Here is a 26,124-nt window from a genome sequence, read left to right as displayed (position 1 = left end):
GCTTGTATTTACTTATGCGACGCGAGTCATCATTGCCTTCGATGTTCGACTATAGGTGTTACTCACTTTTTGCTGCGGCATCACCGACGTCTGGCGATCGTCTATTATGCATAGCGCACTCTCCATGATACCGTTGCTTTTTACTAGTAATAAACGACCAACATAATGCTGTATAAAACGATAGCACGGATTGTATCCTCGCAAAGAACATATTGCAACGTCAGGATCAAAGGCACCAAAGCAGTGTTACCCAATCACAGTGAGCAGAAGTGCACGCTTACTGCTGCGTTTCAAAATTTTTTATTTTCTAGGCTTGTTTTCCAGCAGCAAAGAACTGTCTCCTTTCTCGCTTCAACGAAATGTCTTTGACCCTCGAGACTCCTTTGGCCTTCAAGGTTCTTAACGGCTTCTTCGAAAACGCTTCTTACGTTCAGGGGTAAGTTCCACGTAAATTCTCATTAATTCTTCGAAAGCAATGGCTAATGATTTCCCAATTAGCTACGAAGCCTCTGAAGCCGACAAGGCCGTCTTCGATGCTTTGCCCGAGGGTCCTTCCCCCTCCGTGTACCCCCACTTGGCCCGCTGGTACAACCACATTGCCGCTGTCAAGGGCTACACTACAAAGTAAGATGCTTGGTCGCGATCAGTTACAGTACGACAAAGTGTATTAATCGATACGCGTTACATAGGGCTGCTGTCGAAGGTGCCACCACCGCCGCCAAGGCCGAGGCTGCCGCTGAGGATGATGACATTGATCTCTTCGGCTCTGAGGACGAAGAAGTTGATGAGGAAGCCGAAAAGCTCAAGGCCCAACGCCTTGCCGAATACAACGCAAAGAAGGCTGCCAAGCCCAAGCCTATCGCAAAGACCACCGTCACTTTGGATGTTAAGCCTTGGGATGACGAGACTGATGTCAATGCCATGACCGAGGCTGTCCGTGCCATCGCTATGGACGGCTTGTTGTGGGGCGGTTTCCAACACGTTCCCGTCGGTTACGGTATCAAGAAGCTTCAGATCAACTGTGTCGTTGAAGACGACAAGGTTGCCATGGACGACTTGACCGACAAGATTATGGAATTGGAAGACTATGTTCAATCTGTCGACATCGCTGCCATGCAAAAGATCTAAAATTCAACTATCCATTATCCGCACCCCTGAATCCACATTCAATAAAACTGTCCATTGCATTTTTTTCTGTGGAATGCTGTCTTCCTTTTTTTTTCGTCCTTTGTTCTTTGCTATATTCTTCTATTCATCGTCGATATGAACCAGATTCTTAATGCTACAGACTACTATGCTGTTTTGGGCCTGAAGGAAACTGATGATCTGACAACTGCAGATATTAGGCACGCATATTTGAAGGTATGCGTCAAAGGATAATACACCTCGATGAATACCAGCTTTATGACGGGGATACGTCTAGAGAAGCAGATATTGCCACCCGGATAAAGCGACAGATCAAGATTTAGCTACCGAGAGTTTTCAAGGTATGCATATCTGGAATTCCGTTTAGCTAGCTGATACTCACCCCGTTGTTCACCATAAAGTCCTCACTGCCGCATATGACACACTTCGGGATCCTGTTCGCAGACGTCAATATGATTTAGGTCTTCTTACAGAACGTCAAGACCATTATTTGGGTCCGGGCGATGTATTTGAGCAGCTACTGCTTCAGGTAAAATGATACCATTATTTGTCCTGCTTGTCTCATCTCACGCGTTTTATTTATCACCGTTAGGTTCTTCAAGAGGCATCTCAGTATCAGTGTCGAACCATGATGGCGTTACTTGGCAAGTTAATCTTTTGTTGTAAATTTGTTGATAAATGTCCTAAGACATCGGCTGTTTGACAGGTTCGCTAGTAATGAGTTACTGCAAGGAGGAAACCATGGAGTGGGTTAGAAACATGACATCATGTAAGTTTTTCACAGGGCTGCAATGCTCTAAATTCTGATCGCCTCGTCTTCAATAGTGCCTCAAAGGCAATTCAAATCTCTCCAAACACAGGCGGCAAAACTACGAGAAATGTTTACCAGTCTTCTTTAACTATATTTTGCTAAATTGCGATTTGTACTTCTATCATGGATTAATTGGCCTTAATAACTGTGAAAAATGTATTAGTATAAGCCATTCTTATTTTTACGCGTATTACGTCTGGATGAAATTGATATCTATTGATTCGGATAACCTAAAAAGTCGACATATTGTTACTGGATATGGTGAATTATTGAGGGCTGTCGTAATCAGGAACTTCCGGCAGATTCAATAGCTCACTAATAACGCTTTGAGACAGAATATCAGTATGTAATGAGCCCATAGGATTCCTCCTGGTCGTTTGCAGTTCATCCCTAGCGCTTGCTGTCCGAGCATACTATCTCTGTTGATGCTCACCGGATGATGATCTACGAACTGAGTAGCGTTTCTGGAAATTCAGGGCATTTTCAGATATACAAACCGTCATTAGAAACTCCTCTAGTTATCCAAGTAAGGTTTTAAATGATTCAGTTCTGTAATATTATTGATGGCACAACCTTCCAAGCCTAACATAGAAAAACAATATTTATAGCATGTCATCTCAAGTCTCAGCAGAATTCGTGAACGCCGTAGATCTTTTCATTGCTCATTTTTGAAATTGGGGCAAGTAAACGATGCATCATCCCATTTTTGCAGCATTACTGAGTCATACTGGATCATCAAAAAAGCTGCTTTATTGGTAAAATTCTTCGTCCTTGACAGCGTTTTCATCCTCTTTCCAAATCTTGATTGTTTTGTCGGCTTCACCAGTGATAAGACGAAGACCAGTTCGATCGAACGTGCTGGCAAAGATACCAGCTTCAGCATCCAAAGAGCCAGGTTGCACGGTGGTCGTCAAGGATTGGAATTGGTATCCTGATCTCCAATCATGGAAGCCCATGGAGCCGTCATCACCTATGAGCATGTAAGCAACTGTTTCAATATAAATGCACTGTACGTATTTTTTAACGTACCTCCTGAGAAAATGACACCATCTTGATTAATCGACAATGTATTTATAATCGATTTACGTCCTTCGTAATTTTGGATAAATGTTCCCTCAGGACATTTCCAGCCCTTGATATTATCCGCACTTCCACTCACGAAACCGAACTCTGTAGGATGAATGGCCAATGCACGTACGCTCTTCTTGTGATGCGTCAAGACACCCATGGTCTTGCCAGCTGCCAAATCCCACAGTCGGATAGTGCTATCCATAGAACCTGTGATCACCTGCGGGTCCGCTTCTTGACATTTGACATCCGAAACTGTGCTGGTATGGCCCGTTAGGACGTGGACATTTTGTTTTGTTCGCATATCCCAGACCTGTATAACAAAAGCGTTAGTCTGAAAAATCCATAATTGCATATATCAGGGCACTTACACGTGCTGTGGCATCACGGCCACTTGTTACAAGGACGTCAATGGTAGGATGGAGACTCAAGGAGTATACACCGGACAAATGGCCATGGTATTGCCGAATCACCTTATTCTGCTCCAAGTCCCAGCATTTCACCATTTTATCTTCACCACAAGAGAATAGATAGGGATGTCGCGGTGAGACTGCTAAACCTCGTACTGTGCTGATGTGACCTGTCAATGATAATTTTAAAGTGCCGGAAGCAAGATCCCAGATCTACAAAATATATGTATATAAGCTTATACGTTATGTACAAATTGATGAACAATTCCTACCTTAATGGTACGGTCACCAGCACCTGTTGCGAACCATTTGTTTCCTGGTTCCACCGTGACAGCGCGAACCCAACCCAAATGTCCACTGATGACACGCATAAGCTTCCACGGCGCATGCCAGACTGGCCGAATAGTCTTTGCGCGTGCACGTCGCACCAATGACCCTGCAGCTGCTGGACTGTCTGCGAAAATATCGGGTAGATCATTCTTTGTACGCAATGCAACAATGCCTTGTTTTGCTTTATCACTGTTATACAGATCAGTAACTTATAGTCGCAAAGTAAGCTCGAAATAACATACTCGACAGTTTTTTCTGGTAGCGTATCAATAAGCTTCTGTACAGAGCTACGGCGTTCTTCTTCGTCTGGTACATCCTCTATTTTAGGTGCTGTCTTCTTTTGTTTCGCTTTCTGTTGTGCTTCTTTCTGCTGTCTGATTAAAGCTTCGGGGAGAGTTCGTACATCTTCGTATTCATCGCGTATTTTGCTAGTGAGTTTGCTTCGTTGACTGAAACGATTGTTAATCATAAACCTCTCGCGCTGATGCAAGTCTTAGATCTACCTCTCGGGCTCGTCCATGGCAGCTTGGCCATACGTATTAGTAAATAGCAATCTTGTTTTCTTTGCCGATCCAGATAGTAGGTCTTGCATTTTGTTAGTCGTGCCGCCGTCGACTTCCATTGTGGAGTCATTCTCGGGTGCTGATCGTTTTGCTCTTACGGCAGCTACCATTTTGTGTTGAAAAAGGTTGGTGAAGCTCCAGAGCCAGCAACCCGTTTGAACATTTACAACTCCGTTCAACCTTTTTCATGATGTGGTAAATATCGAGGCTTCCGTTATTCCTTGTAGCATAACTTTATGAAATCTGCACAACGGTGGGATCTCGTGGGTACTCGAAAGCCTACATCGCATCGTTATAATCCTATGCTATACGAGATTAATGAATTAATTGACCCAAACTTTGCAATTCAAGTAAGCAAATACTGATGGACACCAATCCCAGATTCTAAGCAGTTTGAAATATCCAAACATAAAATTATTAAGTTTACAGCAGTAGCATGTTTTGGTAAAGTGGATAGAGCAGAATGGTAAGAAAGGGGCAAAGGAAAGTGAGCATAGAAAAGATAAAAGGATTTAGAGAATAACGCAGCAGGAGCTTTTTTCAGGATTACTTGAATTTTGCTGCTTTAACTTCCTATCACGGATCTGGCGCATCAGAACGGTGTAGACCTGCTCAACGTTTTGTCTTGTCTTGGCAGAAGTTTCAATGTACGGGCAGTTCCATTCACTGGCCAGAGCCTGTGCTTCACTACTTGAAACCTTGCGAAGATGGGCCAAGTCCACCTTGTTTCCTACCAGAATGAAAGGTACCTGAAGAAGGCGTATCGATTCAGATAAACCTGATTTTGGAACATTTTCTCTCTCGCAGTCATATTATTTTACCGTTTCATCATCGAGCACGCGCAGTATTTGGTCACGGAATTCCTGTGTATGCTCCAAGGATTCAGACTCGCATACTGAAAAAACGCAAAGGAATCCTTCTCCAGAGCGGTAATAATTGTCACGAATCTAATTTCCAGTTTTAGTTCCAAATGCGTAAAGCTGCAAATGTTATAAACTTACTGCAGCGTACTCTTCCTGACCAGCAGTATCCAAAATATCGATTTGACATTCTTGCCCATCCAATACGACCTTCTTTCTGTAAGCTGAAGCAAAAGCCATAATAAATAACACGAAAAAAAAAAAAATAGATATAGTAACAGAGCGGTGCAAGAATACCTACAATCTGCTTTTGTGGGATCGTACTCTTCGACGAAATCACCGTACATGTACTGCAATGTCAGAGCGGATTTGCCGACACCACCTGAGCCGACCATGATGACCTTATGCAAAGGCAATGTTTGTTTTGATTTGCTTTTCCCCATTGTAGAGTCGCAGACAAAGAGCGGGAAGAAGAAACGGTGGAACCATTCCTTGTTGCACAGGGAGATGAATGGCACAAGCTGGCAATTTCCTTTCCATCAGGGACGCAGTGTCTACATCATCATCCTGGGGGCCATAATTTAGAACAAGAGAAAAAGCTGGGATATGTCGTAAACCCTTGAACATCGATGTATTTTATGCATACTTTATGCGAGGATGCAGTATCAATGGGAAGGTGAAAATGTATTCGAGATGTGCTAATAGTCGTCGTTTTCATCCTCGACTAGCACGAGGTGCAACAACGTGCACTACAAGGGTCACCAAATCCGGATGATTCTGTATATATTTTCTTGCATTGAAGTTTTTAACGATTTTCACAATATCTCGCGATTAACTTTTTGATATCTCCTTAATGGCTATTACATCCCCTGCAAGTACTTAGATGTCGATATCAAGGATATACAACTAGACGGATTTATTAAGAAATGATACATTGCTCATCGTGAAATGCTTTTCTGGATTTTGCAGCAGTATACGCTCGAGCCTTGTCGGCAGAAGATGAGGATCTGCTTTCCTGCAACGCAAGCGTGTGAGAGAGTAACGCAGGGTTTTCACTCAGCGCCCGCATCTCATGCGGTGAGAGTCCTAAAGTTTGCGCGTACTTCCGAATGCTCTCTGCCTGGGGATGATTATCTAAGGAGTCATTAGATAGGCTTGCCATCCTTGCAAACTCAGGTTCCAGCGAGGGAGGTAACGATGCCTTTCGCCTCTGATGATTATATATCTTTGCTGAGAATACCGCCTAGAATCAATTATTTAGATACAAGACATGTCTATAGGGTATCCAGTTTAACTCACATCGTAAGATGGCTGTCTGTTTCTCACTTTTGGAGGACACGAAAAGGCATTGTGCTTGCAGTCTTCGTGGCAAATAAGGGAGCAAACTATTATTCCGGATGAACACTGTATCCTTTAGATGCAACTTGACGTGCATATTACCTGTACAAAGGATACCACCGTCATACATGAGTCCTTTGCAAACTTTACATTCGATATCTACAACGTTATTAACGAGGAAGAAGATGTTCAATGTGAGTACATTTGTTTCGCATAAAGCATGTGAGCATTTGCACTTACGCTGAGAGCCAAAAGATGTCAACGTAAAACAATGTAGGCCCTGTGTGATTCCATACTGGTTAGCTTCATGTGCATTCCTTGACCAATCCCGGTCGGTGGCACCGGATGAGCTACGACCAGTAGGACATTGATGCGAGTTTTCATCAGGAATTATGTTGTAGTAAATCCGTGGATATTGCAAGTTCTTTTCATTTTCGATGGTGACGGGCTCCTGAAGATGTGGTTGACAGGTTTCCGCGGTAGTCACGGACTCACGTGCACTTGCGACATTGGGCCTATTCTTCTTATCGTGCTGTTGAATCCATAGATGGGTTTTCAGCTCTGCCGCGCTAGGTCGTTTGCTCGGATCTTTCTGGAAACAGCGTATCAAAAAATCACGCATGTTATCTGAGACGTTGTCAGGCAAAGGAGGATAATCATCTTCCACAATGCGAAACATAGCAGACATTGGTATCAAGTCTGCATAAGGCGGTTTACCCGACACAAGCTCAATGAGCGTGCAACCTAGCGACCTAACAGGATACAGAATCATCAGTACAAGTGTTGAATGTAAGAAACAACACAAGGTTCACCATATGTCTGAGCTTGCAGAGGCTCCTTTAAGCGCAATAACTTCCGGTGCCACTGCAAAATCAGTTAGTCTTGGATACGTAGCAGAATAGATGGGTATCTTATATGTCAACGTACTCCAGTTTGGCGTTCCCGATATAGAGTCATCTTCGTCTGATCCACAGTTGTCTTTAAGCTTCATATTCAAAGAGACACCGAAATCCGATAACTTCACATCGCCAGTCTTGGTCGCCAGAATATTTGCTGCCTTCAAATCGCAGTGGACGACCTAGTGGATAGATGTAAATAAGTTTTGAATGGAAAATGAAATATAAAGAGCTCACCGAATTTTGAGTGAAGATACTCCAGTCCATCAAGGATTTTTATGCAAAACGAAGCAACGAGCTTCTCTGGAAAAGCACCAAATGCTTTCAAAGTGGACATCAACGAACCATTTTCCGCATACCTAAATTGCTCAACACATCAGTTGCATTATTATACGTTCTTATTAAAGACTTACTCGAGTACAATGTTGATATGATTCTTGCTGCGCACGAATCCTAGGTAGCTGATCACATTTTTGTGCGAAAGCTTCTTCAATAAACTGACTTCTTTCTATTTCCTTTGGTATTAATAGGATGCAAAAAAGTCAGATATAGAACCTTACCATTATATCCTGATCAATCTCGTGATTATCATCAATTTGGATTCTTTTGACCGCCACAACTTCTCCTGTCGCAAGGTCGAGAGCTCTGACAAAATCTTTAATACGCATCCCCACGCTTGCAAAACGAATTGATTCTTACCTATATACGGATCCAAACTGTCCTTTTCCTATGCAGTTTCCTAATTGCTATATACATATATACACCTGCTTAATGAGCAGACGGGGCTAAGCAATACAGTATCTACAACTTACGTATTGGGAACTAGACGATCCGTCTGTGTTTTTCAAAGACAATTTTTCACGGAAAGCTGTTTTCCCATCATCAGATGCTGCCACTTCGGCCAAACGTCGAGCATTTAGCCTGGGATGGACGCTTCCATGTGTCGTTGAAGCAACCGATGAAGCATTGATACTTGATAACGTTTCATCAAACTCTTCTGTCCGTGGGACACTGCTGCATTCGCTATCGATAGAGTTCGATCGGGACATGCTCGTTATATAGTGAACAGCAGCATCCTGCTCACGTTGTGTCGGGCTTATAGTTGGTGCCGATGGTCTCCGGCCAGCGTTGAAATGTGCAGGAGGCAACAAACTCGATTCATGGCAGATAATAGATCGACTTTTGCGACCCACATACGACGAAGGGTAGCCACCATGTCTCAGAGGAGATTTTGGCGGGCGGTCTATGCTACCGGTACTTGGTTGTCTTTGCCTTGGTTTTGGCGGGAATTGATAATTATCCATTACTGTTAGATAATAGTAGTCCTCTGTCTCGAGTGAATTTTGACTGAATATTTCGCGGACATCACGGTAACAACCAGTTATTACATCTCCTTGCTGAAAGGCATTATCCTCAAGGTCGGCACACTCCTGAGTCGTCATGCTATTTCCAAAACTGGGGGTCGAGAGTGTGTCTCTTCCATGATTAATGGAGTACTCCCCTTTACTGCTTCCTCGATCATTATCATCATTGCTGCTAGTTTCATCACTACTGTAACAGAGGCGTGCAGTGGTTGAGGGTGGCTTCGTTTGTATGATGTCTCGCCCGAGTAAGAGGCTCGCAAGCTTGGCAACCGTGTGCAGTACCTAGAGCACTTTAAGTGTTAATAGCAATCAATTAACGGTAGGATTCAGTGTAAATGCTTACGGATATCATATCTTTCCCCTCAAAAAGATCAACCGCGTCGAATAATGCGCTATCCTGAATACCCAGCTGGCAGAAGAAATGGTTATGTCTGTGTCCCGCAATTACCTACTCCTGAACTGATCTCTAGACTCCTGTACCTGCCGAGCTGCATACAGAAACTTGACGATATTGTCCATCTGTAATAACTCCATGAGCATTGGCTTTATTTGAAGTATATTATTGGTTTGTTTTACCTTAACAAAAGATAAATCCTTTTGACCGACGTTTTTAATGAGTCCTGGTCGTATCTTGTTGACAAGTCTAGCATAATTCTGCTTTATTAAACATAATCTCGCCAAGCATAAGATCGATCATTGACCAGTAAACTTGCCTACAGAGTAAAATACCATCTTGTAACTGACTATGCAGCTCTTTCACTGTGTCTACAGGATGCTCCAGAACATGCTCATTCAAAAATTCGATGACAATTTTTTGCTCTTCTTCGGGCATATATTTGAGTCTTGTATTGGTTTGACCGGAATCGCTCGCGGCAAATTTGCTCGGAAATGCGTGCGCCGCTGCTGTGCTGATAATCATTTTCTGTTGATTATAAACGAGTGCTAAGTATTAAGGATTGAAAGCTTATAAGTAATGTAGAAATATAGAGTAGAAGGAAAGAAAAAGGGCGACTGATGTGGATAAAGATAAAGGAAGAAAGAAGTTCATGTACCATTCTGCTACTTGGTACCTTTATCATCTAATTTGTCCGGATTACCAATATCCCTTTCTACTCCTTTCAGATGAGCAAGCATCAAGCTTAGGATTCTCTATTTTTGTCAACCAAGTCCAGAAATAGATCTCTACATAGGCTTATGTATATAGAAATGTAAAATTCGTAACAGCACTTTTTTGTATTCAATCGCTGATGTATACCGATTGTCGCTTTACTATACTTAATGTTAGACGTTACTAAGCAATATACCACACATCATTTAGAGATTAGGAGCCTTCAGGAATCTAGGCTTCTAATGAGCCCCTTTTGAACCAACTACAGGTATCTACCCGAAGGTTGACCTCCTCTCAGGAGAACAAACTACGTAGGTATCATCTCTGTGGCGCTGACTAGCATTTACATGAGCGAATTAAATCTTCTTATAATGACGAGGATGCATAAATCGTAGATTCTGAATTCTGATGTACAGTTTATTATGGTCTGATATACAACATCGCATCAGTATTTGCCACTAAGACATTCTACTTCTGCGATCCAAATACGTATCTGGTTTCTTGAATCGATAATCCAATCTTTTGAAATTCTAATGTTTCAAGAACCTAGGAAGGGTGTGGATGCTGCTAATGGCACATTACCAGTTTTGATATTCCCATTTCAGTTCGCATGCAGCCATTGAAATTTAAAGCTCGCTTCTACCCTTGACTCTCGAGATACCGTCTACGCATTGGAAGGTAAATCGTGCGTAATACGCTACGAGCATGCTATATAATTTGCTAACCTAACGTGATATTATGTGGAAATTCGTACCCTGAATACAAACTGCAATATACAATTGAATCGCATCACGCATTGGTATATGTTGATACTCCGCACGCCGAGCCGACAGCTTGGTCCACTGACCAAAGTGTGATGGTGCGCATACGATAGGTCTTCCCCCAACCATGGCTCCATTCTACGCCGTAAAGCCTGATAACGCCCTTAAGAGGGCTGAAGGTAAGGATGGATGGATGAACGAATCTACGATGGATACGGATACTGATGGATTTCGATAGAGCTTTGCGCCGCCGGTCAGGATGCTGTCGCATTGCAAACATTGCACGAAATTGTCTTGTCGAAGAGATCGCGCAGCTATGCACTTAATGTCATGGAGCCCATCATGCTTAAGTTTGTTGAGCTTTGCGTCAACCTACGAAAGGGAAAAATGGTCAAGGAAGGCCTTCACCAGTATCGTAACATTGCGCAGAACACCAGCGTCAACAGCATCGAGGTATGACGCGTACATATGAATTATCCTCCCATCCAGATCGTTAATGTAGGATTCAGGTTATTATCAACAAACTTCTCGAATTGTCAGAGCAAAAAGTTGCTGAAGCTCGCGCCAAAGCCGATCAGATCGCTGTCGAGCTTATTGACGATCTTGAGGCCTCCGAAACGCCCGAGTCTATCATGTTGAGCACCGTCAGTGGCGAGCAAACTAAGGACAGAACCGACCGTGCAGTAGTGACACCCTGGCTCAAATTCTTGTGGGAAGCCTATCGCACCGTTTTGGATATGCTTCGCAACAATGCTCGTTTGGAAACACTCTATCACTCAGTCACCAACAAGGCGTTCTCGTTTTGCCTGACCTACGCCCGTAAAACCGAATTCCGTCGTCTCTGCGAGATTTTGCGCAACCATTTCCAGAACGTTTCAAAGTACTCCCACCAACCTCACTCCATCAACTTGAACGATCCCGACACTCTGCAGCAGTATCTCGAGGCGCGTTTCACTCAGCTGAATGCTGCCGCAGAACTTGAGTTGTGGCAGGAGGCTTTCAAATCCGTCGAGGATATCCACACCCTTTTGACGACTTCCAAGCGTCCACCAAAGCCTGTCATGATGGCAAACTACTATGAGAAGCTTACCAAGATTTTCATGGTCAGCGAGGATTACTTGTTCCATTCTGCCGCTTGGAACCGTTACTCCACAATCGAGCGTGCCATCAACAAGGATTTGACGGATGAGGAGCAGTCGCGCATGGCATCCATCGTTTTGCTATCTGCACTTGCTATTCCTATCATCACCACCACAAAAACCCGCCCTGGCTACGTCGAAGCTGACGAGTACCGGATTCAGAAGCTCAACCGTTTGTCGATGTTGATGGGTCTCTATCAGCACCCTACCCGTACTGGATTGCTTAAGGAAGCTCTCAACAAGAACATCCTTTCCCGTGTCCGTCCCGAGATTCGCGACCTTTACAACATTTTGGAGGTCCAATTCCATCCGCTATCCATCTGCAAAAAGATAAACCCCATCATGACCAAGCTTTCTGAAGACCCAGACATGGCTAAATATGTTCGCCCTCTTCACCAAGTAATTCTGACACGTCTCTTGCAACAATTGTCTCAAGTGTATACCACTGTCAAGCTCGACTTTGTTCTTAAGCTCGCTTCGTTCCCACCTCCGTATAACTACGATGCAGCTACCATTGAGAAATTCATCATGAATGGTTGCAAGCGCGGTGAACTCAACATCCGCATTGACCATATCTCTCAGAGCATCATTTTCGAAACCGACCTATTTGCACCACCGAAGGATACTGTCACCGAGGGCATCCAACTTCAGTCCTCTCCTGCCGATCTCATGCGTACTCAACTTTCCCGCCTCGGTAATAGCCTTCACGCCGTTGCTCAAATGATCGACCCTAGTGTTAAGGAAGCAGCTGTCAAAGCTAAGAAGGATGCTGTTGCTCTTGCATTGAGGGGCGCTGAAGAGGAGCACAAGGCAACTTTGGCCCGGCGACAAATGATCGAACACCGCAAGGAGATCATTGAAAGTGAACTTTCGCGCAAGGAGAAGTTGATTGCTCAAGAGAAGGCCATTGCTGCGCAGAAGAAGGCTGAGGCAGAAAAGAAGAGATTGGAGGAAGAGAAGAAGCGTCGTGAAGAAGAACATCGCAAGCGTATCCAAGAAGAAATACAACGTGATCAAGCCAAGCGGATTGCAGAAGAAATCACTGCAAAGACTGGTCTGCAACTCAAGCCGGAGGAGATTGAGAAGTCTGATGTCAAGACTCTTTTGGACCTTAAAGTATCTCGTCTGCAAAGCGAGCAAAAGGAGCTTAGCGACAGACTCAAGCAGATTGGCAAACGCCTGGATCACACTGAACGTGCCTACCGAAAAGAAGAAATTCCTCTTCTTGAAAAAGATTACGAACGACAAAAGAAGGCTGACAAGGCTTTCTATGAAGCTCAGCGTAAGGCTGAATTGGCTGCTTCCAAGGCACAGCATGAAGAGAATATGAAGATCAAATCTCAACTGTCTCGTATGCTGGCCGATTATCAAGAATACAAGGCCAAGGTTACAGAAAAGACCGCAGCTGCTGTAGAAGCACAGCGTCGGGCTGCAGAGGAAGCCATCGAGAAGGAGAAGGCCGAACGCATTGCTCAATGGAAGGCTAAGCGGGAAGAACTTATCAAGAAGCGAGAAGCCGAAGAAGCAGAGCGCAAGCGTATCGAAGAAGAACAGCGTCGTGCGGAAGAAGAACGCGAGAAGAAGCTCGCGGAGGAGAAGGCTGCAGCTGAGCGAGCTGCTGCTAAACCTCAGAGTTACGTTCCTCCTGGAAAACGTGCCATGGGCGAGCGATACGTACCGCCAGGTCGTCGCCAGGATTCTTGGCGTCAAGAATCCAGCAGCCCAAGCGGCAAATATGTCCCGCCAGGAAGACGTGCAGCTGGTGGTGGTGATTCCCCATCTATGGAACGTAGCTGGCGTAGACAATAAATTCAGTAAAATAAATGTCATCTTTATTGCCCTATTCTCTAAACCCCATTTTCCGCATTATGATTACTGGTTTCATAAAATAATGGTGTTGTTAGCCTGTTGGATTGTTCAATGTAATTCCGTAATTCGTATATCTTGGCCGCCTGCCTTTCAACCAAGTCCATCAATTTGTTAATGCGTTCTTGATACTGTTCCTGTGTCTGCAAACAGTCGGCTAGCCGTTGCTCCAGTTGTTTTATGTGTGCTTCTGCGTGACTACAACTTTGTCTTGGCTGCAAATAGAAAATTCGTCTCGTTTGAACGCGAGGCTAATGTATTAGGTGCTTAAGACACCTACGTGAGACTCGGTCATCAATAACACAGACTCGTTATCGTGACGTTGCTGTAGGCAGGATGGTAAATTGAAAGCTTCTGGTTCTATTTGCTCCAAGGGAACGCTTGATTGGGATACTGAACTGCTATTCGTTGATGGTCTCTGTTGCGGTGCAGTACACGAAAAGAAAGGATCCATTGTGGAAAGCATAGATGGACCGAAAACTTGTGCCCACACAACTCCCCATTTATATGTCTTTGGTCTGAAATAACTGCCCTTCTTTGTTTACCTGTGCCACACGCCAAACTTCCAAGCCCTGCTTCAAAATACAAGTCATCCTCCGCCACGCATCTAGAACGGCCGTTTCGTCGCCACATGTCAAGAGCTATCACATACGGTTTTTGGTCTTCTGGACGCAGAAATAGGTGGTTCCCACCTAAAGTTTAGTTCTGAAAAAATGAAAATGGATAACGAAAGGAAAAGAAAACAGAATAGTTTATAAAGAGTAGCCGCCAATTTGTTCCACCATGACATCGATGCTATCACCATCATCCATATCCAGCTAGTTAATACGTCAACAATACACAAATTAGTATGCAGTTCACGACGGTTGTTCACGAGTCTATTACCTGTGCAGGCGTGTCAGTGGCTGCGACGCGGTTGCCATCGTACAAGAATCGTACTGAACCAGGAGCCTTTCCTTGACGTTCACAGTATGCATCCATGAGTTTCTTTAGAGGCGTTGATCGTTTAATTTTGAAAAAGACTTCGTTGTGGTCCTGGATCCGAATCAGTTGGCTGTTGCAATCTCCTTTTGAAAATGCAATCCGATCCACTTACACTGCCAACAACTTTCAAGTTAATGTGCTCGCTTGCAGTGTGGTCAGCGTCTTTCTTGTCGACCTTCTTGTCGCCTTCCATGCTTTATGAAACAAGAAAAGAAACAAGAGACCACGCAACGACAGCGTCCAATTTGAGTGATGAATTTTCTCCGCCGCTCCTGTGTCTCAAAGGAGGTTCTTGCAACTCTTTTACTTAACAACTGGCAGTAAATACAGAACTAGGTGAAGATGGCAACTCTGGAGCTTTTAAGCCGGGTTGATTGTGGGGATGATGAAGGACAGAAGAGGACGAAGAAGGGGGTGGGGTTAGTTCGTGAGGAGTGCGACGCAAGATACTGCGTGCAACAACTGCTTCGTATTCGGCCTTATCTCGGGCCAGGGCATCAGCTGGAAGATTACTTTGCGGTGCCGCCGCGGATTCAGCTTTCAACACTTTGCCTTCCAGGGCATGCATAGCTCTTTGTCTGGATATATCGAGGGACGTATCGTCATCGACGCTCAAACTTGAACGGAGAGAAATGGTGAGTTGTTCTTCGCCAGGAAGAGATAGCGGGCTCCGTCTACGACGTCGTTCGCGCAAAGTTTCGTTGCTGCTCAAGCTTGCATTCGAAGTCAAGAGAGCTGGGTTAGGTAAAGGCAGTGGCGGCGTATCGCCGTAAAGCCGGTCAGATTTCACTGTGCCGAGCGTTCCGGACCGAAATGGCAGGCTCGGCCTGCGACCATCCACTGTATTGCTGTGATCATCGTCGTACCGTTTAAATGACGAGCTACTATCAGATGATGGGCTGGTACATAAGATCGATGATTGCCGGTTCTGCTCTACGTCCAGCGATAGACGCAGTCTCATTTGTGGTGGCCGTTCTGCTTTCGGTTGTTCGATAGCAACTGAACGTTCCAGGATACTGCTAGTATGTTTGGTCATGATACGACGAGGAGGTGGCGATAACGCACTGGCAACCGGACCGGCCGGCATCGATACATGGTGTGCAGTTTTTTTGGGAGTGTCTGGAAATAAGAATAAGAGCGGCTGCTTTAGCATATTCTGCATTTTGCAGTGCGTTGTTTCGACTAAATACCTGTGAACGTAGGCAAGGGCTTGACAACGCTTTCAGAAGATAGTCGTTCTCTTGCTGCTGGCGTGTTTTGATGTTTCGTCTTTTCCTCGCCCACCGATTCTATTTCTTCTTCTCCTTCTTCTTCCTTGCTGTATTTTGAAGAGCGGCCTACGCTTTTTATCCTTGTGAGGAAGGCTTTCCAGCGCCTTGAAAGCGTGCCCGTCCTCCGAGGGCACTCGCTCATGTCCAATGTAGATGAATGACATCCATCTGTCATTGGTGAACAGATCGGATATACGGGGCAGGAGGTATGAAGCAAGGGTATATATGGAAAAGAACAAAGAAAGTAAAAAGAGAAAAGAAAGAAAAGGAAAACTCTTTGGTGACAAACAAAGAAAGGGCCTCGGCGTGCCTGGACTGTGCCACAGCATCACCACGTTTTCGCACACCTCGTTGTCAAGGCAATTGCTGTGCGACCACCGCCCTGAATAGTTTGTTTGCACAGCGGCTATTCACGAGCAGCCTCCAGGGACGAAAGAAAATTCCCTCAGCTCCCGTGCTACAACGATGCTTTAAGAGGAAATCAGCGCGGATACTACCCTGCAGTTGGAATCCGCAGAACGTCGCAGGTGCATATCTTGCATTCATTTATTGATTGCGTGCAACAAACCCAATTCCGCACGTGGTAAGGACAAGAAGGGAAGCCGATGGCGATCTCTTTTATCATCAAATCATTCATGGTTCCTTGCCTAGTTGTGCTAGCTGACCAAGAAACTCGTGAGGCGAGAGAATCTCAGTGGACCCGTATGTAATCTTCTTTTTCTGGTTATTTTGCTAAAATCAACTTTAGCAATCCTGTTCCAAAGTTAGATTTTCTTTGTTCCCTTACCGTGGTGATCTCTTGCAGATTCTGGTATTCGATATAATTACCGCCACCAACGACGAAGACAATTGCTTCCTGGAAAGTTACCTTGTGTTGGCGTGGTGATCGCGAGCTTCGGCTCAGCTTTGGATCAAAATACAAGTAATCATCGGCTTTTGAAGGCTCGTTCTGAGGAGGGGTCATTATGTCCGCAACGATTTTGCTTACGATGAGCTCCCTGCGAGCTGGTAACAGATTCTTCACTCCCGACAGTAAGTTTTCAAACCCGCCGCCGAGACCTCCTTCTTTCAATCTATCCGTCAACTGGGAAAAGAGGAAACGGTAAATTTATCCCTGTCCAGTCTGCCATTCATTAACTGCTTCTTACTTTGTTCCCTATACTGCTGAATCCTCGGAACAGATCATTCTGAGAGAATCCAGAGGACTGTCCAGCTGCAGGGGACGATATCATGGACGTCATTCGCATCAGCTGTCGCACTCTGCGTGAAAATCATGTAAGTCTTATCCCTAAAGGTGAAAATGATGCACGCTGAGCTTACTTTTTAATGTAGTGTAGCGGTGCTAAATCACAGCCCGCAGCTTCCAAGGCTTTCTCGTATGCTTGCATGTCCTCCGTTGGAATCTCCTCCGCTGTCGAGAGGTAGTAAATAAGGAATAACCGCATCTTATCTTCAGGCTCCTTCTTCTCTGCATCGCGTATGACCTCAAGGAGGAGATTTTTGTTCTGATGCAGCAATGCATCAATTTATGCACAATTTCATCCATCTGATATGCCACAAACCTGTCTGGTGATGCTTTCTTCGATTTGGAAAAATGTATCCAATTGACGATCCTTGATCTTATTTAACAATGCAGTAGCAACGTTCATGTGCATATCCAAGGTCGCTTTGCGCGCAGTCAATTCCGGGAGCGCGGTAATGGCAGATTTCAGTGTCTTTGTATTGCTGCTCAGATCGCTATCACAGGCAAGTGTCAGCAATAAACGAGCATGGAAACGATCTGAATGAGATTCTATTGTCTTACAGTTGGTTTACATCTTCGAGTGAGTTGACACCGCTAATTCGCGTGATCTCTGCTGCATCCTTCTTATACTTGTTTAACTCAACATCGATATCCTCTGTTCAAGCAAGCTGCTCATCAGATTCAAACCACGTGTAAATATATCTCCATCCTTTGCACTGACCAGCTACTTGCGGGAATGGATTGGATGCATTCCTATTCCAAAAGAAGTCTTTTCTCTCTATATCGTAGCTTCTACGTTGCTGGTTGATACGTTCATCAGCCTATCGAAAATTTTCTAGTTAAATTACTTGATATTCATGCAAGGAGGCGACAAGCCATTATCTGTACCTGGATCGTAATGCGATTAAGCTTCAGGCCCAGCACATCGTGTATCAAAGCCTGGTATGTCCATGAATGGCTCAACATTGGCGTCAGATCCATACTCCGGTCCAAAATAATGAGAACTTGAACGAGCGTGCACGTGTTAGTCGCGACAGAAAACCTATCGAATTTTCCAAAGGATACCTGGTCTCTGCACAGCTGTAGCGCTGCTGCTATCCGAGAGAAGGTTTGAGCGTGAATTCGTGAAATAATCTCTCAGTTTGCTATCAAGCTTATTTGCAATCATTTCCGCTGCATTTCCTCTCGGACATCGAATAATGGGGATAGTACCTAAACTGCTGTGCTTAGAAACAAGCGGGGCAGTTAAAGCTTGGTCCTTATTTACCCATTGTAACAATAACAGAGAACAGTGAATTTGCTGTCTTTTCAACAGTCTCATCGATGAGAGAATCTGATGCATTGGGATCATTAAGATTAACGAATGCTTGTGGTTGGTTCAAGGAAAAAACATCTGGATTCGTGCAAATGAAGTTTAGATATTGATCATATACCTATGAATATCTTTTAGTAAGTCGGCAAGATCTAAAACAAATCCACCGTCGACTTACTTGAGCGACGAGATCAGATGTGTCATCTGCGATTGTTGCTGAGGCAAATTCTTCCATGATAGATCGAGGAATAGTGGAGGAGAAATTAATATAGTAGGAATCGTAAAGGTTACGGTTTAGATCCTAGATACCGTCTGATATATCAGACCAACGCTTCAAATGTAAACATCCAACAATAACATACCTCGCAGATCTTCTTGATATTTTCGGATGTAGGTTCAACAAAATATATAGCAGGTACGTCAGGCAGTGCAGATCGATCTTGCGATAGAAGCCTTTACATTTTTTCGCATGGTCAGTCGTACGTTTCGATTCTCTCGAGCATGATAATGCATACATGTGCACGGTGACACCGTTCTCGCGAAGGTCGTTAACTCGCATGATAGATGAAATAATATCCTGACCGAACTTGTCAAAAATAAGCACTTTCCACAGCTGGTTATTTGATGCAACGGCCTTGTTTTGGCCCTGCTGTGCTTCGTCGTTGTTCGTATTGATGACCTCGCCCTGATTCAGGTTCAGCATGGACGCAATCGCGGCTACGTTGCTAGTCAGGAAATGTGGCATTGCAGGTGCTCAAAAAGATCGTACCATACTGTGCTGAACGCAAGGAGTCTTTGTCGATGCCTTGCGTAGACGCAGGATCCTGCATTTTGTAGGGATCTTAACGAGAAGTGCGAACGTGTCTGAAATTCATGATAGGATCGAGGTGATAGACTCCGCTTGTCTTGCAAAAAAAAGATCAGTATATTGGTAAACCAAGGTACACATATGAGCTATTTACAGGCGAAAAGGGTCATAAAGAAACAATGTAATAACATGAAATAATAATAATAAAAAAGAAAATAAACGTGAAAGAAAGGAAGAATGGGAGCGGGAGAGAGAAAGATGTACAAGATGAGGAGATAATATAAGCCTTATGGAATTAGGCGTGCGCGCTTGCGTGAAAATGTCAGGAAGGTAGGAGGATAAAGGGGGCATAAGTCAAGACATATAGGTGCTGACAGACATATCTGCTATGTGGACATAGTACAAGTGTTATGTATAAAGATACTGCATAGTGTATAAAGTTAGGCGAAAAGAACGTCGTTTGGTAGTAATGGTTGATCCGTTGCAAAGTCGTGTGTTCTTAGGAGTATGAGACACCGAGGGCAGTGGTTGCCATGTAGTATGGATCGTATCGTGGAAGGAAGATGTTTGCCGAAGTGCTAAAATTGCCTACAGGACTCTCCTGGTCCTCCGCAAACCCAACAATAAACAGGTCTTTATTGTTGATATTTGCTACCCCATCATGTACAGTAGCAGAGAGGGACAAGTCACCAGAGAACTATAGTTTTTAGAATGAAGGTAGCAGCAAATATATAAGAGATTTTATTAGCTTCTAGTCAAGGTGTGTAAACGTGCTTTGTTCGCAGAGAAACCTACCTCAAAATCATCGCTGTAGGTCGATTCGTTGGTTTTCCGACGCATATGGGAGTTAAATTGCACAAAGTCGCTGCTGCAAGGCGGCTGCATAGCTTGCCAATCAGGCAGAGGTTGTTCATAGATAACGTTGGGAACAATCGCTAAAGGATCGATAATAGGAACATCAAAGTTCTGATGAAGCGGTTGCTGTTGCTGCTGCTGCTGCTGCTGCTGTTGTTGTTGTTGTTGTTGTTGTTGCTGCTGCTGCTGCTGCCGTTGTTGGTTTCCAGCTTCGTTGTTACAATACGGAAGCAAGACTTCCTGCTGCTGCTGCTGCAGTTGATTTGTGGTCTCATACCAGATATGGTCAGTTTCCCATGTAGGCGTCGCGTAGACTGTCTGAGGCTGTTGCCACGAATCCGATACAGATGGTACGAGCTCCGGCGTGAGAGGCTGCTCCTCCAGTGAGGTCAATGCATTATCGTGAATGGTCTGGGTCCTTGCCGGATCAGTTCCGTCGCGAGCACTAGGAGAGGATATCACATGAGTTATGCCGTTCCTCCCATCGTCGGTCACGCTGTGCTGAAGAGGTTCCTGACTGTCCCATTCCGTGTACAGCGGCTTTGTGCTGGGCCGAGCCTGTGAACGTTTCTTGGCTTGTTCATCATACTTGCTGCTGGACCGACTTTGCTGCTGCTTAGCCTTTGCGCGGCGATTCTGGAACCATATCTGAACTCCACGAGGAGTCATTGATAGCTCTTGCGCCAAGATTGATCTCTTTGCAGCGCTAGGCTTTGGGTTTTCCTCGAAGGCTGCCTCAAGTATCTCGAATTGTGCACGCGACGTCCTCCTCCGGTGTTTAGTCTCGAACGGATTGTAAAATGTGGTCTTAAATTCTCCTTTCCGTGAGCTAGTTTTGCTGGTGGTGGTCTGCTTGTAGCTGCAAACTTTGCAAGCGTCGGTTGACTGTTCACATTGGCAGTCGATATTGTCAATATTTGACGATTTCTGCTGTTCAGAAACGGAGTTGAAGGGGTTGATCGGACAACACATTTTGGCATCGGACACCATTGTTGGCGCGCTTAATGCACGGTTGCTGTTGAAGTCGGTAACATTGTAGACTTTATGGTTGTTCTGGCTGTTGGTGATGATGTTTAGAGTCATATTCTGTTGGTACATATATGGGATAAATAATACAAGTGCTGGAAGATGGCTGCCTTGTTTCGAACTACTGCAGCGCAATCTGATATGCTAGTTTCAAAAATGGGCAAAGATAAAAGGGGGGAGGAAGAAGACAGGCCAAAATGTGTAGTCCGCTCTTATATAATAAAGTGATCTGCCGGCTCTATCAGTTGAGCAGAATAGTGCGTGTGCTGATATGGAATGCTGCGGGGCAACTGAACGGGGTTTGGGGGAGGGGGAGGCAACTACATCGGGCCAACACTATTGGTGAGAGCCGCTGGACTCAGGAGAAGTAATGCAAAACTGTAGACAGTCTGTCGGGACGGAATTGCTGCAATGTACACTTCTCCACTTCCTAGGAACCAATTATAGCTGTCGCTGATGATCACCCTGAGAGTGAAAATGCATATGACCAAAGAGCTTGTACTCGTGTGCGTGAGACAGGGGAGCGGGGTAACGCTTTCATTGCTTTCAATGTTAAAAAGAATGATGAAATACAGTGCATCATGAAAAAGGGACCATACTATGTGATTGTGGGGGTCGGGGGAAGAGGCCATTTCATCTAGCAGCTTCTGTTAAGGGACGGAACCAGCTGTCGTTAATTCCATTCTAGCCCAGGACCAACATCGAGTGCAGATGTTCAAAAATTCATTAAGTAAAGCAGACATAGAAAAGAATGATAAGGCGGTTCCGATAGGAGGCGGTTTCCAATGCAACCACAGTCGAATAAGAAAACCTTTTGAACAGTATACTTCTGGTCGACTGAAAAGTGTCGCCAACTTGGAATACAACCCTATCGAAGCAAATGTTACCAGCAGCCTGCGGAGGATCAACGATAATGATGCAATGATTTCCTCCCCCAAAAATGGTCAACATGCACACAATTTCACGCAACAAGGAACATACCGAGGGCGGCTATCAACCGGTTTTGCTATGTGAGCTCCAGAAGACTAATCACATGACCTATTACGAACCAATCCCTTTTCTAAAAGGGCTAGAAGAAAGCATATGATTCTCCTTCCATTGACACAATGAAGCCAAGGAGAATCATGAAAGCATCTTATGGATAACAAGCTTGTAGACCTCGTCTCATGCATAGTAAGATACGCTAACCACTTTAGATATTCGGGCGCGGGAGAAAGTAGTTGAGTGAATTTCCTATCTGCTGTAGTTTTGACATGTCGATCATGCACCGACCATTCACAAAACTTGCCTTTCGTATCACCTGCTCCCGTCATAGGGAACCCCCGTTCTCCTTGCGACCCCCAACCTCCACACAAAAGGACTCCTTTCCTTCCCCTTGACTCGCAGAGGAAGTATGGGTGTATCGGAAAAGCATCTGAATTGCCTCTTCCAGTAAAAATATACCACATGTTTCATCCAGGCTTCCATACCACATACATGTATGTTGCAGTCAGCGATATTAATTTGCTCAGCGGCCAGGACCCAGTAAATCAGAGGAACGGGAACTGTATCATAGATAACGGCGAATGGCGTGAATTAGCGCCACCCTTCCCTTGAAGCACAGGCGCTCTGGGGCGAAGCACTGTAGAAGCACGCTTGCAAGATGTCTTGGTTCCGCCTTTCGCACATGGCTCATCATCCGGATGCACTTTGGCGACATGCCCCTTGAGCCCCTGACACTTTCTATAAATTATATCAACTGCCATTTTCTATCAAACGTGATAAATGTACATTACCCTTTTTCAAACACGCATTTCATTATACCGTTAATTTAAATGACTTCTTTTATCCTACATCCAACAATGAATCTCGATACCGTTCCGTTATATTCGGTCACTAGTCATGTGATTTGAACGGGGACTCGCTACTCACGCGCAGATTACTTGAAATGGAGCAATGGAATGGTTCGCTCCAGCTATCATGGCAATTATCAGTAAAGATTTCAAGGAAATTTGTTCCGTACATCGACTGATGCTGCATTCCTGCTGAGGATATCGCCATGTCGTCATTTGCAGCGGACCTACACGGTCCCCGCTGCCAGCCGATTGAGCAACGATCGTCGATGTTTTCGGAGCATTCTTTTGCGCGTTCCAGACCTTCATTTCCGGACTAGCCCAATCAGGCGGGGCACGTTCCTGACCCGGAAACCAATAGGCTTGTGCATTTCGCATCTTCCCCGCCATATGTCAGTTATTGTTTTCCTTTCTCACATGTCACTCTAATAAAAGTTCGGAGAAGTTCTTAAAATACGTTTCCGTAGATATGCCCAGAAGCGACGCAATGGAAATGACATCAGATATATCATGGACCCTTTCATATCACCTGCATGTCGGCAGATAGTAATATTGCGGGGCAAGGTGCGTTTGCTGAAGTAGAACATCATTGCAAGAGTATATCCTATTCAGGTTTGCTCTGCTATCTGTAAATAGTACATAAAAGCACGGATGTGCCTGAAGAGCAGGGCATTACGTCGATGTTGCACACAGATGCCTGAAGCCCTCTTTGGCAGCAAATATTTTCATCGTTCATGTACTTTTTCGTCAACGATCATGCTCAACAGGATCAGGATGAAAATCATAGGTGCATGAAAATTATTCGAGTAGTAAAACGCAAAATGGGACGCATTTGATCAATGCACAAACGTAAAGATTGGAGCGTAGAGTGAAAAAAGCTTGCTGCTGCTCTGTAGAATCAATGAATATAGATCCAACGTCCAAAGAGTATTATTGATGACGATAGCTGTATCAGACTGGTTGTCTATGCATGGCTTACCCACAATCTGGATTTTGCTGTATGTAATCCACAAGCAACGTAGCAATGTTTAGATGGTATATCACAGGCTATTGCAGTCTAACGGGTTCTCGTCCTTCCCGGCTCGCTCCATATATTTTAGCTCGTAATTACAATCCATAAAGTTATAGGTAGACGAATACTATATCAGACGATATGTTAGTCTTGCAGAAAGGAACTACTGGCAGAGCTGAGCCACAGGTGTCAAACAGGGACGCTTTCCGAGCTTTAGGAAATGACATTCACCGTTACGTCAAAGAAGGCATACACACTAGTGTTCACACTAGATGAAAAGAATCGCAAGGTATTTGCATGACGACCATTTCTGTATAGAGATCCCAACCAGTTGATCTGCCTAGATTCTGCTAGGAATGAAGAAGCGAGGCTTCGGAGCGAACAAATATAATGGTAAATATAAACCAGATATTGCTGGATATTCTCTCATTATAGTCGCTTCCAGGTTTCGGTGGCAAAGTAGAACCCGGAGAGAACGTGTACCAAGCTGCTTTGCGCGAATTGGAGGTGAATCGATGGGAAACGGTCGCTGCGAAGGTGATTGGACTTATCCGGACGTAGGAAGAAGCCATGATTCGGGCGAAGTCACTGACAAAAATTGGCATCAGCGTATCCGTTTTTGAAAATAATCCTAAAGCATTTGAGGTCCATGTATTCCTCGCAACTGAATTTGAGGGAGAACCAACAGAGTAAGCGGCAATCATGTCGCACAAGCGAGTAGATATTTACACGCAATCTGAAATACAGGACCGAAGAAATGCGTCCAGAATGGTTCGACTACGAGTCTATCCCTTATGGGCAAATGTGGTCAGATAATCATCTTTGGATACCATATCTTTTGAAGAAGCAACCTTTCTATGGCGAGTCTCATTTCTTAGAGGTACGATATTTATTCGCAAATGGACGTTAATGTAGTACTTGCGTTACTAATTTTTGGACATAATGAAGGATCAACAATCGATCTTGGTAACGAACTTTCAACCTGTCACGGAGCCGCCCGTAGAATTCGATATTACAAAATCAATCCTGTTAAAGCAATAAAGCACCACGCAAAAGAGGAGGATATGCGTACACAGACGAGTCTGACGCTGTAACGGATGGAAACGACATCATGGAGAGGCGACGATGACACATGTGCCGACTAGAAATTAAGTTAGCAACAAACGACTTTACCCCTTGAATTTATGACAAGTTCACTTATCGTCAAACTTCACCTTGATTCCACTCCTTGTTATCGATACCTGGATTTGAGCTTTTTAAACGCTAAAGCCAGATGCATCCTGTATAAAAACGAGCGCTGTAGTTGAATATTCTGTTTACTGCTATGTCTGGTACGTGGATTAGACGGATATAGACCTCGAACATACCGAAGACTTCGTTTATCGTCGACACACTTGTAAAAGCTTAAGAGCTGGATACTTTGATACTTTGAGGTCCATTACCTTTTTCCGACTACACGACCAGCAGTCAGGTGAGCCAGCAATATGTTATGGTCCAGATTAGCAACACTAGGTTTGTGTAAGGGATTTGGAAAATGTGCGCACAAGAAAGAGGAGTGTTGATAAGGGATCATGATAGACTCTCTCTCTTCGCGTGTAGAAAGCGAAATGGCAACAGTTGGCTTTTGCTGTTCTAACGATTTATATTCTAAGCAAACGTAAGGATAAATATGTTCGGTGCAGAGGCTCTATCTCGTTCGCTGGCGTTGGCCCCTTTGTTATTTCGAAATCATGAAAAGAATGGGAGTTAGAAAAGGGTGAAAGGATTGATGACGAGGGCGATACTCAACGTTTTACATTTAAGTATTTAAAGTTGCTGCAAAAATTGCTTCAGAGACCCATATCATCAGACATCATATTCCAAGAAACAAACAAGATAGCAGACAATTTTGGTATCTGTGTCCGAGCTTTTTCTGTTCTTAGTTCGTTAAGTGAAGCTTGGATCCAATATGATTAGGAGAATTTGACACACGCATTGTTGTCGTGGGGCTTTGGTCGGCAAGGAGGATAATGGAAGCTTAATGGATGGCTTACGGGGAACACAAGAATAAGGGGCTGGGAGTTGGATGTAGGATCTTCTTAAATTGTTGCCGTGATGGACAAACATCCTCTTGTTCATCAT

General features: G+C 44.4%; 12 protein-coding genes across 12 annotated transcripts; 4 read left to right on the top strand and 8 right to left on the bottom strand.

The window, feature by feature from the left end:
- Positions 1 to 359: 359 nt before the first annotated feature.
- Positions 360 to 1,128, top strand: VTP01DRAFT_572 (uncharacterized protein; the record flags this gene model as incomplete). Its single annotated transcript, XM_069384543.1, has 3 exons — positions 360 to 436; positions 499 to 624; positions 690 to 1,128. 3 exons carry the CDS (start codon positions 360 to 362, stop codon positions 1,126 to 1,128), a joined length of 642 nt encoding a protein of 213 aa, XP_069244992.1.
- Positions 1,129 to 1,263: 135 nt separating this feature from the next.
- On the top strand, positions 1,264 to 2,045 carry VTP01DRAFT_571 (uncharacterized protein; the record flags this gene model as incomplete). The annotated part of the gene is made up of 6 exons (XM_069384532.1): positions 1,264 to 1,362; positions 1,424 to 1,487; positions 1,548 to 1,675; positions 1,739 to 1,808; positions 1,853 to 1,915; positions 1,972 to 2,045. The coding sequence occupies 6 exons, from the start codon at positions 1,264 to 1,266 to the stop codon at positions 2,043 to 2,045; spliced, it is 498 nt and encodes a 165-aa protein (XP_069244991.1).
- Positions 2,046 to 2,706: 661 nt separating this feature from the next.
- VTP01DRAFT_570 (uncharacterized protein) lies at positions 2,707 to 4,438 on the bottom strand (the record flags this gene model as incomplete). The annotated part of the gene is made up of 6 exons (XM_069384521.1): positions 2,707 to 2,927; positions 2,987 to 3,338; positions 3,397 to 3,648; positions 3,708 to 3,954; positions 4,008 to 4,214; positions 4,269 to 4,438. 6 exons carry the CDS (start codon positions 4,436 to 4,438, stop codon positions 2,707 to 2,709), a joined length of 1,449 nt encoding a protein of 482 aa, XP_069244990.1.
- Positions 4,439 to 4,840: 402 nt separating this feature from the next.
- VTP01DRAFT_569 (uncharacterized protein) lies at positions 4,841 to 5,631 on the bottom strand (the record flags this gene model as incomplete). The annotated part of the gene is made up of 4 exons (XM_069384509.1): positions 4,841 to 5,077; positions 5,150 to 5,275; positions 5,330 to 5,412; positions 5,490 to 5,631. 4 exons carry the CDS (start codon positions 5,629 to 5,631, stop codon positions 4,841 to 4,843), a joined length of 588 nt encoding a protein of 195 aa, XP_069244989.1.
- Positions 5,632 to 6,107: 476 nt separating this feature from the next.
- Positions 6,108 to 9,705, bottom strand: VTP01DRAFT_568 (uncharacterized protein; the record flags this gene model as incomplete). Its single annotated transcript, XM_069384498.1, has 14 exons — positions 6,108 to 6,431; positions 6,488 to 6,573; positions 6,629 to 6,685; positions 6,767 to 7,278; positions 7,339 to 7,390; positions 7,454 to 7,579; positions 7,660 to 7,781; positions 7,836 to 7,930; positions 7,983 to 8,067; positions 8,122 to 8,168; positions 8,235 to 9,068; positions 9,267 to 9,305; positions 9,363 to 9,429; positions 9,500 to 9,705. 14 exons carry the CDS (start codon positions 9,703 to 9,705, stop codon positions 6,108 to 6,110), a joined length of 2,652 nt encoding a protein of 883 aa, XP_069244988.1.
- A 1,077-nt stretch (positions 9,706 to 10,782) lies between these two features.
- VTP01DRAFT_567 (uncharacterized protein) lies at positions 10,783 to 13,603 on the top strand (the record flags this gene model as incomplete). The annotated part of the gene is made up of 3 exons (XM_069384487.1): positions 10,783 to 10,834; positions 10,894 to 11,108; positions 11,165 to 13,603. The coding sequence occupies 3 exons, from the start codon at positions 10,783 to 10,785 to the stop codon at positions 13,601 to 13,603; spliced, it is 2,706 nt and encodes a 901-aa protein (XP_069244987.1).
- Positions 13,604 to 14,412: 809 nt separating this feature from the next.
- VTP01DRAFT_566 (uncharacterized protein) lies at positions 14,413 to 14,837 on the bottom strand (the record flags this gene model as incomplete). The annotated part of the gene is made up of 3 exons (XM_069384476.1): positions 14,413 to 14,478; positions 14,546 to 14,695; positions 14,757 to 14,837. The coding sequence occupies 3 exons, from the start codon at positions 14,835 to 14,837 to the stop codon at positions 14,413 to 14,415; spliced, it is 297 nt and encodes a 98-aa protein (XP_069244986.1).
- Positions 14,838 to 14,951: 114 nt separating this feature from the next.
- On the bottom strand, positions 14,952 to 16,090 carry VTP01DRAFT_565 (uncharacterized protein; the record flags this gene model as incomplete). Its single annotated transcript, XM_069384465.1, has 2 exons — positions 14,952 to 15,763; positions 15,835 to 16,090. The coding sequence occupies 2 exons, from the start codon at positions 16,088 to 16,090 to the stop codon at positions 14,952 to 14,954; spliced, it is 1,068 nt and encodes a 355-aa protein (XP_069244985.1).
- A 458-nt stretch (positions 16,091 to 16,548) lies between these two features.
- On the bottom strand, positions 16,549 to 19,300 carry VTP01DRAFT_564 (uncharacterized protein; the record flags this gene model as incomplete). Its single annotated transcript, XM_069384454.1, has 14 exons — positions 16,549 to 16,647; positions 16,703 to 16,999; positions 17,064 to 17,175; positions 17,236 to 17,420; positions 17,478 to 17,652; positions 17,720 to 17,813; positions 17,880 to 17,979; positions 18,047 to 18,162; positions 18,224 to 18,370; positions 18,426 to 18,591; positions 18,649 to 18,771; positions 18,833 to 18,923; positions 18,986 to 19,187; positions 19,240 to 19,300. The coding sequence occupies 14 exons, from the start codon at positions 19,298 to 19,300 to the stop codon at positions 16,549 to 16,551; spliced, it is 1,968 nt and encodes a 655-aa protein (XP_069244984.1).
- A 477-nt stretch (positions 19,301 to 19,777) lies between these two features.
- On the bottom strand, positions 19,778 to 21,216 carry VTP01DRAFT_563 (uncharacterized protein; the record flags this gene model as incomplete). The annotated part of the gene is made up of 2 exons (XM_069384443.1): positions 19,778 to 19,975; positions 20,074 to 21,216. 2 exons carry the CDS (start codon positions 21,214 to 21,216, stop codon positions 19,778 to 19,780), a joined length of 1,341 nt encoding a protein of 446 aa, XP_069244983.1.
- Positions 21,217 to 22,688: 1,472 nt separating this feature from the next.
- VTP01DRAFT_562 (uncharacterized protein) lies at positions 22,689 to 23,381 on the bottom strand (the record flags this gene model as incomplete). Its single annotated transcript, XM_069384432.1, has 2 exons — positions 22,689 to 22,881; positions 23,071 to 23,381. The coding sequence occupies 2 exons, from the start codon at positions 23,379 to 23,381 to the stop codon at positions 22,689 to 22,691; spliced, it is 504 nt and encodes a 167-aa protein (XP_069244982.1).
- An 842-nt stretch (positions 23,382 to 24,223) lies between these two features.
- VTP01DRAFT_561 (uncharacterized protein) lies at positions 24,224 to 25,044 on the top strand (the record flags this gene model as incomplete). Its single annotated transcript, XM_069384421.1, has 6 exons — positions 24,224 to 24,292; positions 24,348 to 24,396; positions 24,449 to 24,510; positions 24,565 to 24,692; positions 24,751 to 24,883; positions 24,952 to 25,044. 6 exons carry the CDS (start codon positions 24,224 to 24,226, stop codon positions 25,042 to 25,044), a joined length of 534 nt encoding a protein of 177 aa, XP_069244981.1.
- Positions 25,045 to 26,124: the final 1,080 nt, after the last annotated feature.

Source organism: Rhizomucor pusillus (assembly GCF_041956525.1).
Source record: "Rhizomucor pusillus strain CBS 183.67 unplaced genomic scaffold VTP01scaffold_1, whole genome shotgun sequence".
In the NCBI taxonomy this organism is placed as follows: domain Eukaryota; kingdom Fungi; phylum Mucoromycota; class Mucoromycetes; order Mucorales; family Lichtheimiaceae; genus Rhizomucor; species Rhizomucor pusillus.
The sequence above is the reverse complement of the archived record's forward strand: the minus strand, read 5'-3'. Positions and strand labels throughout refer to the sequence as shown.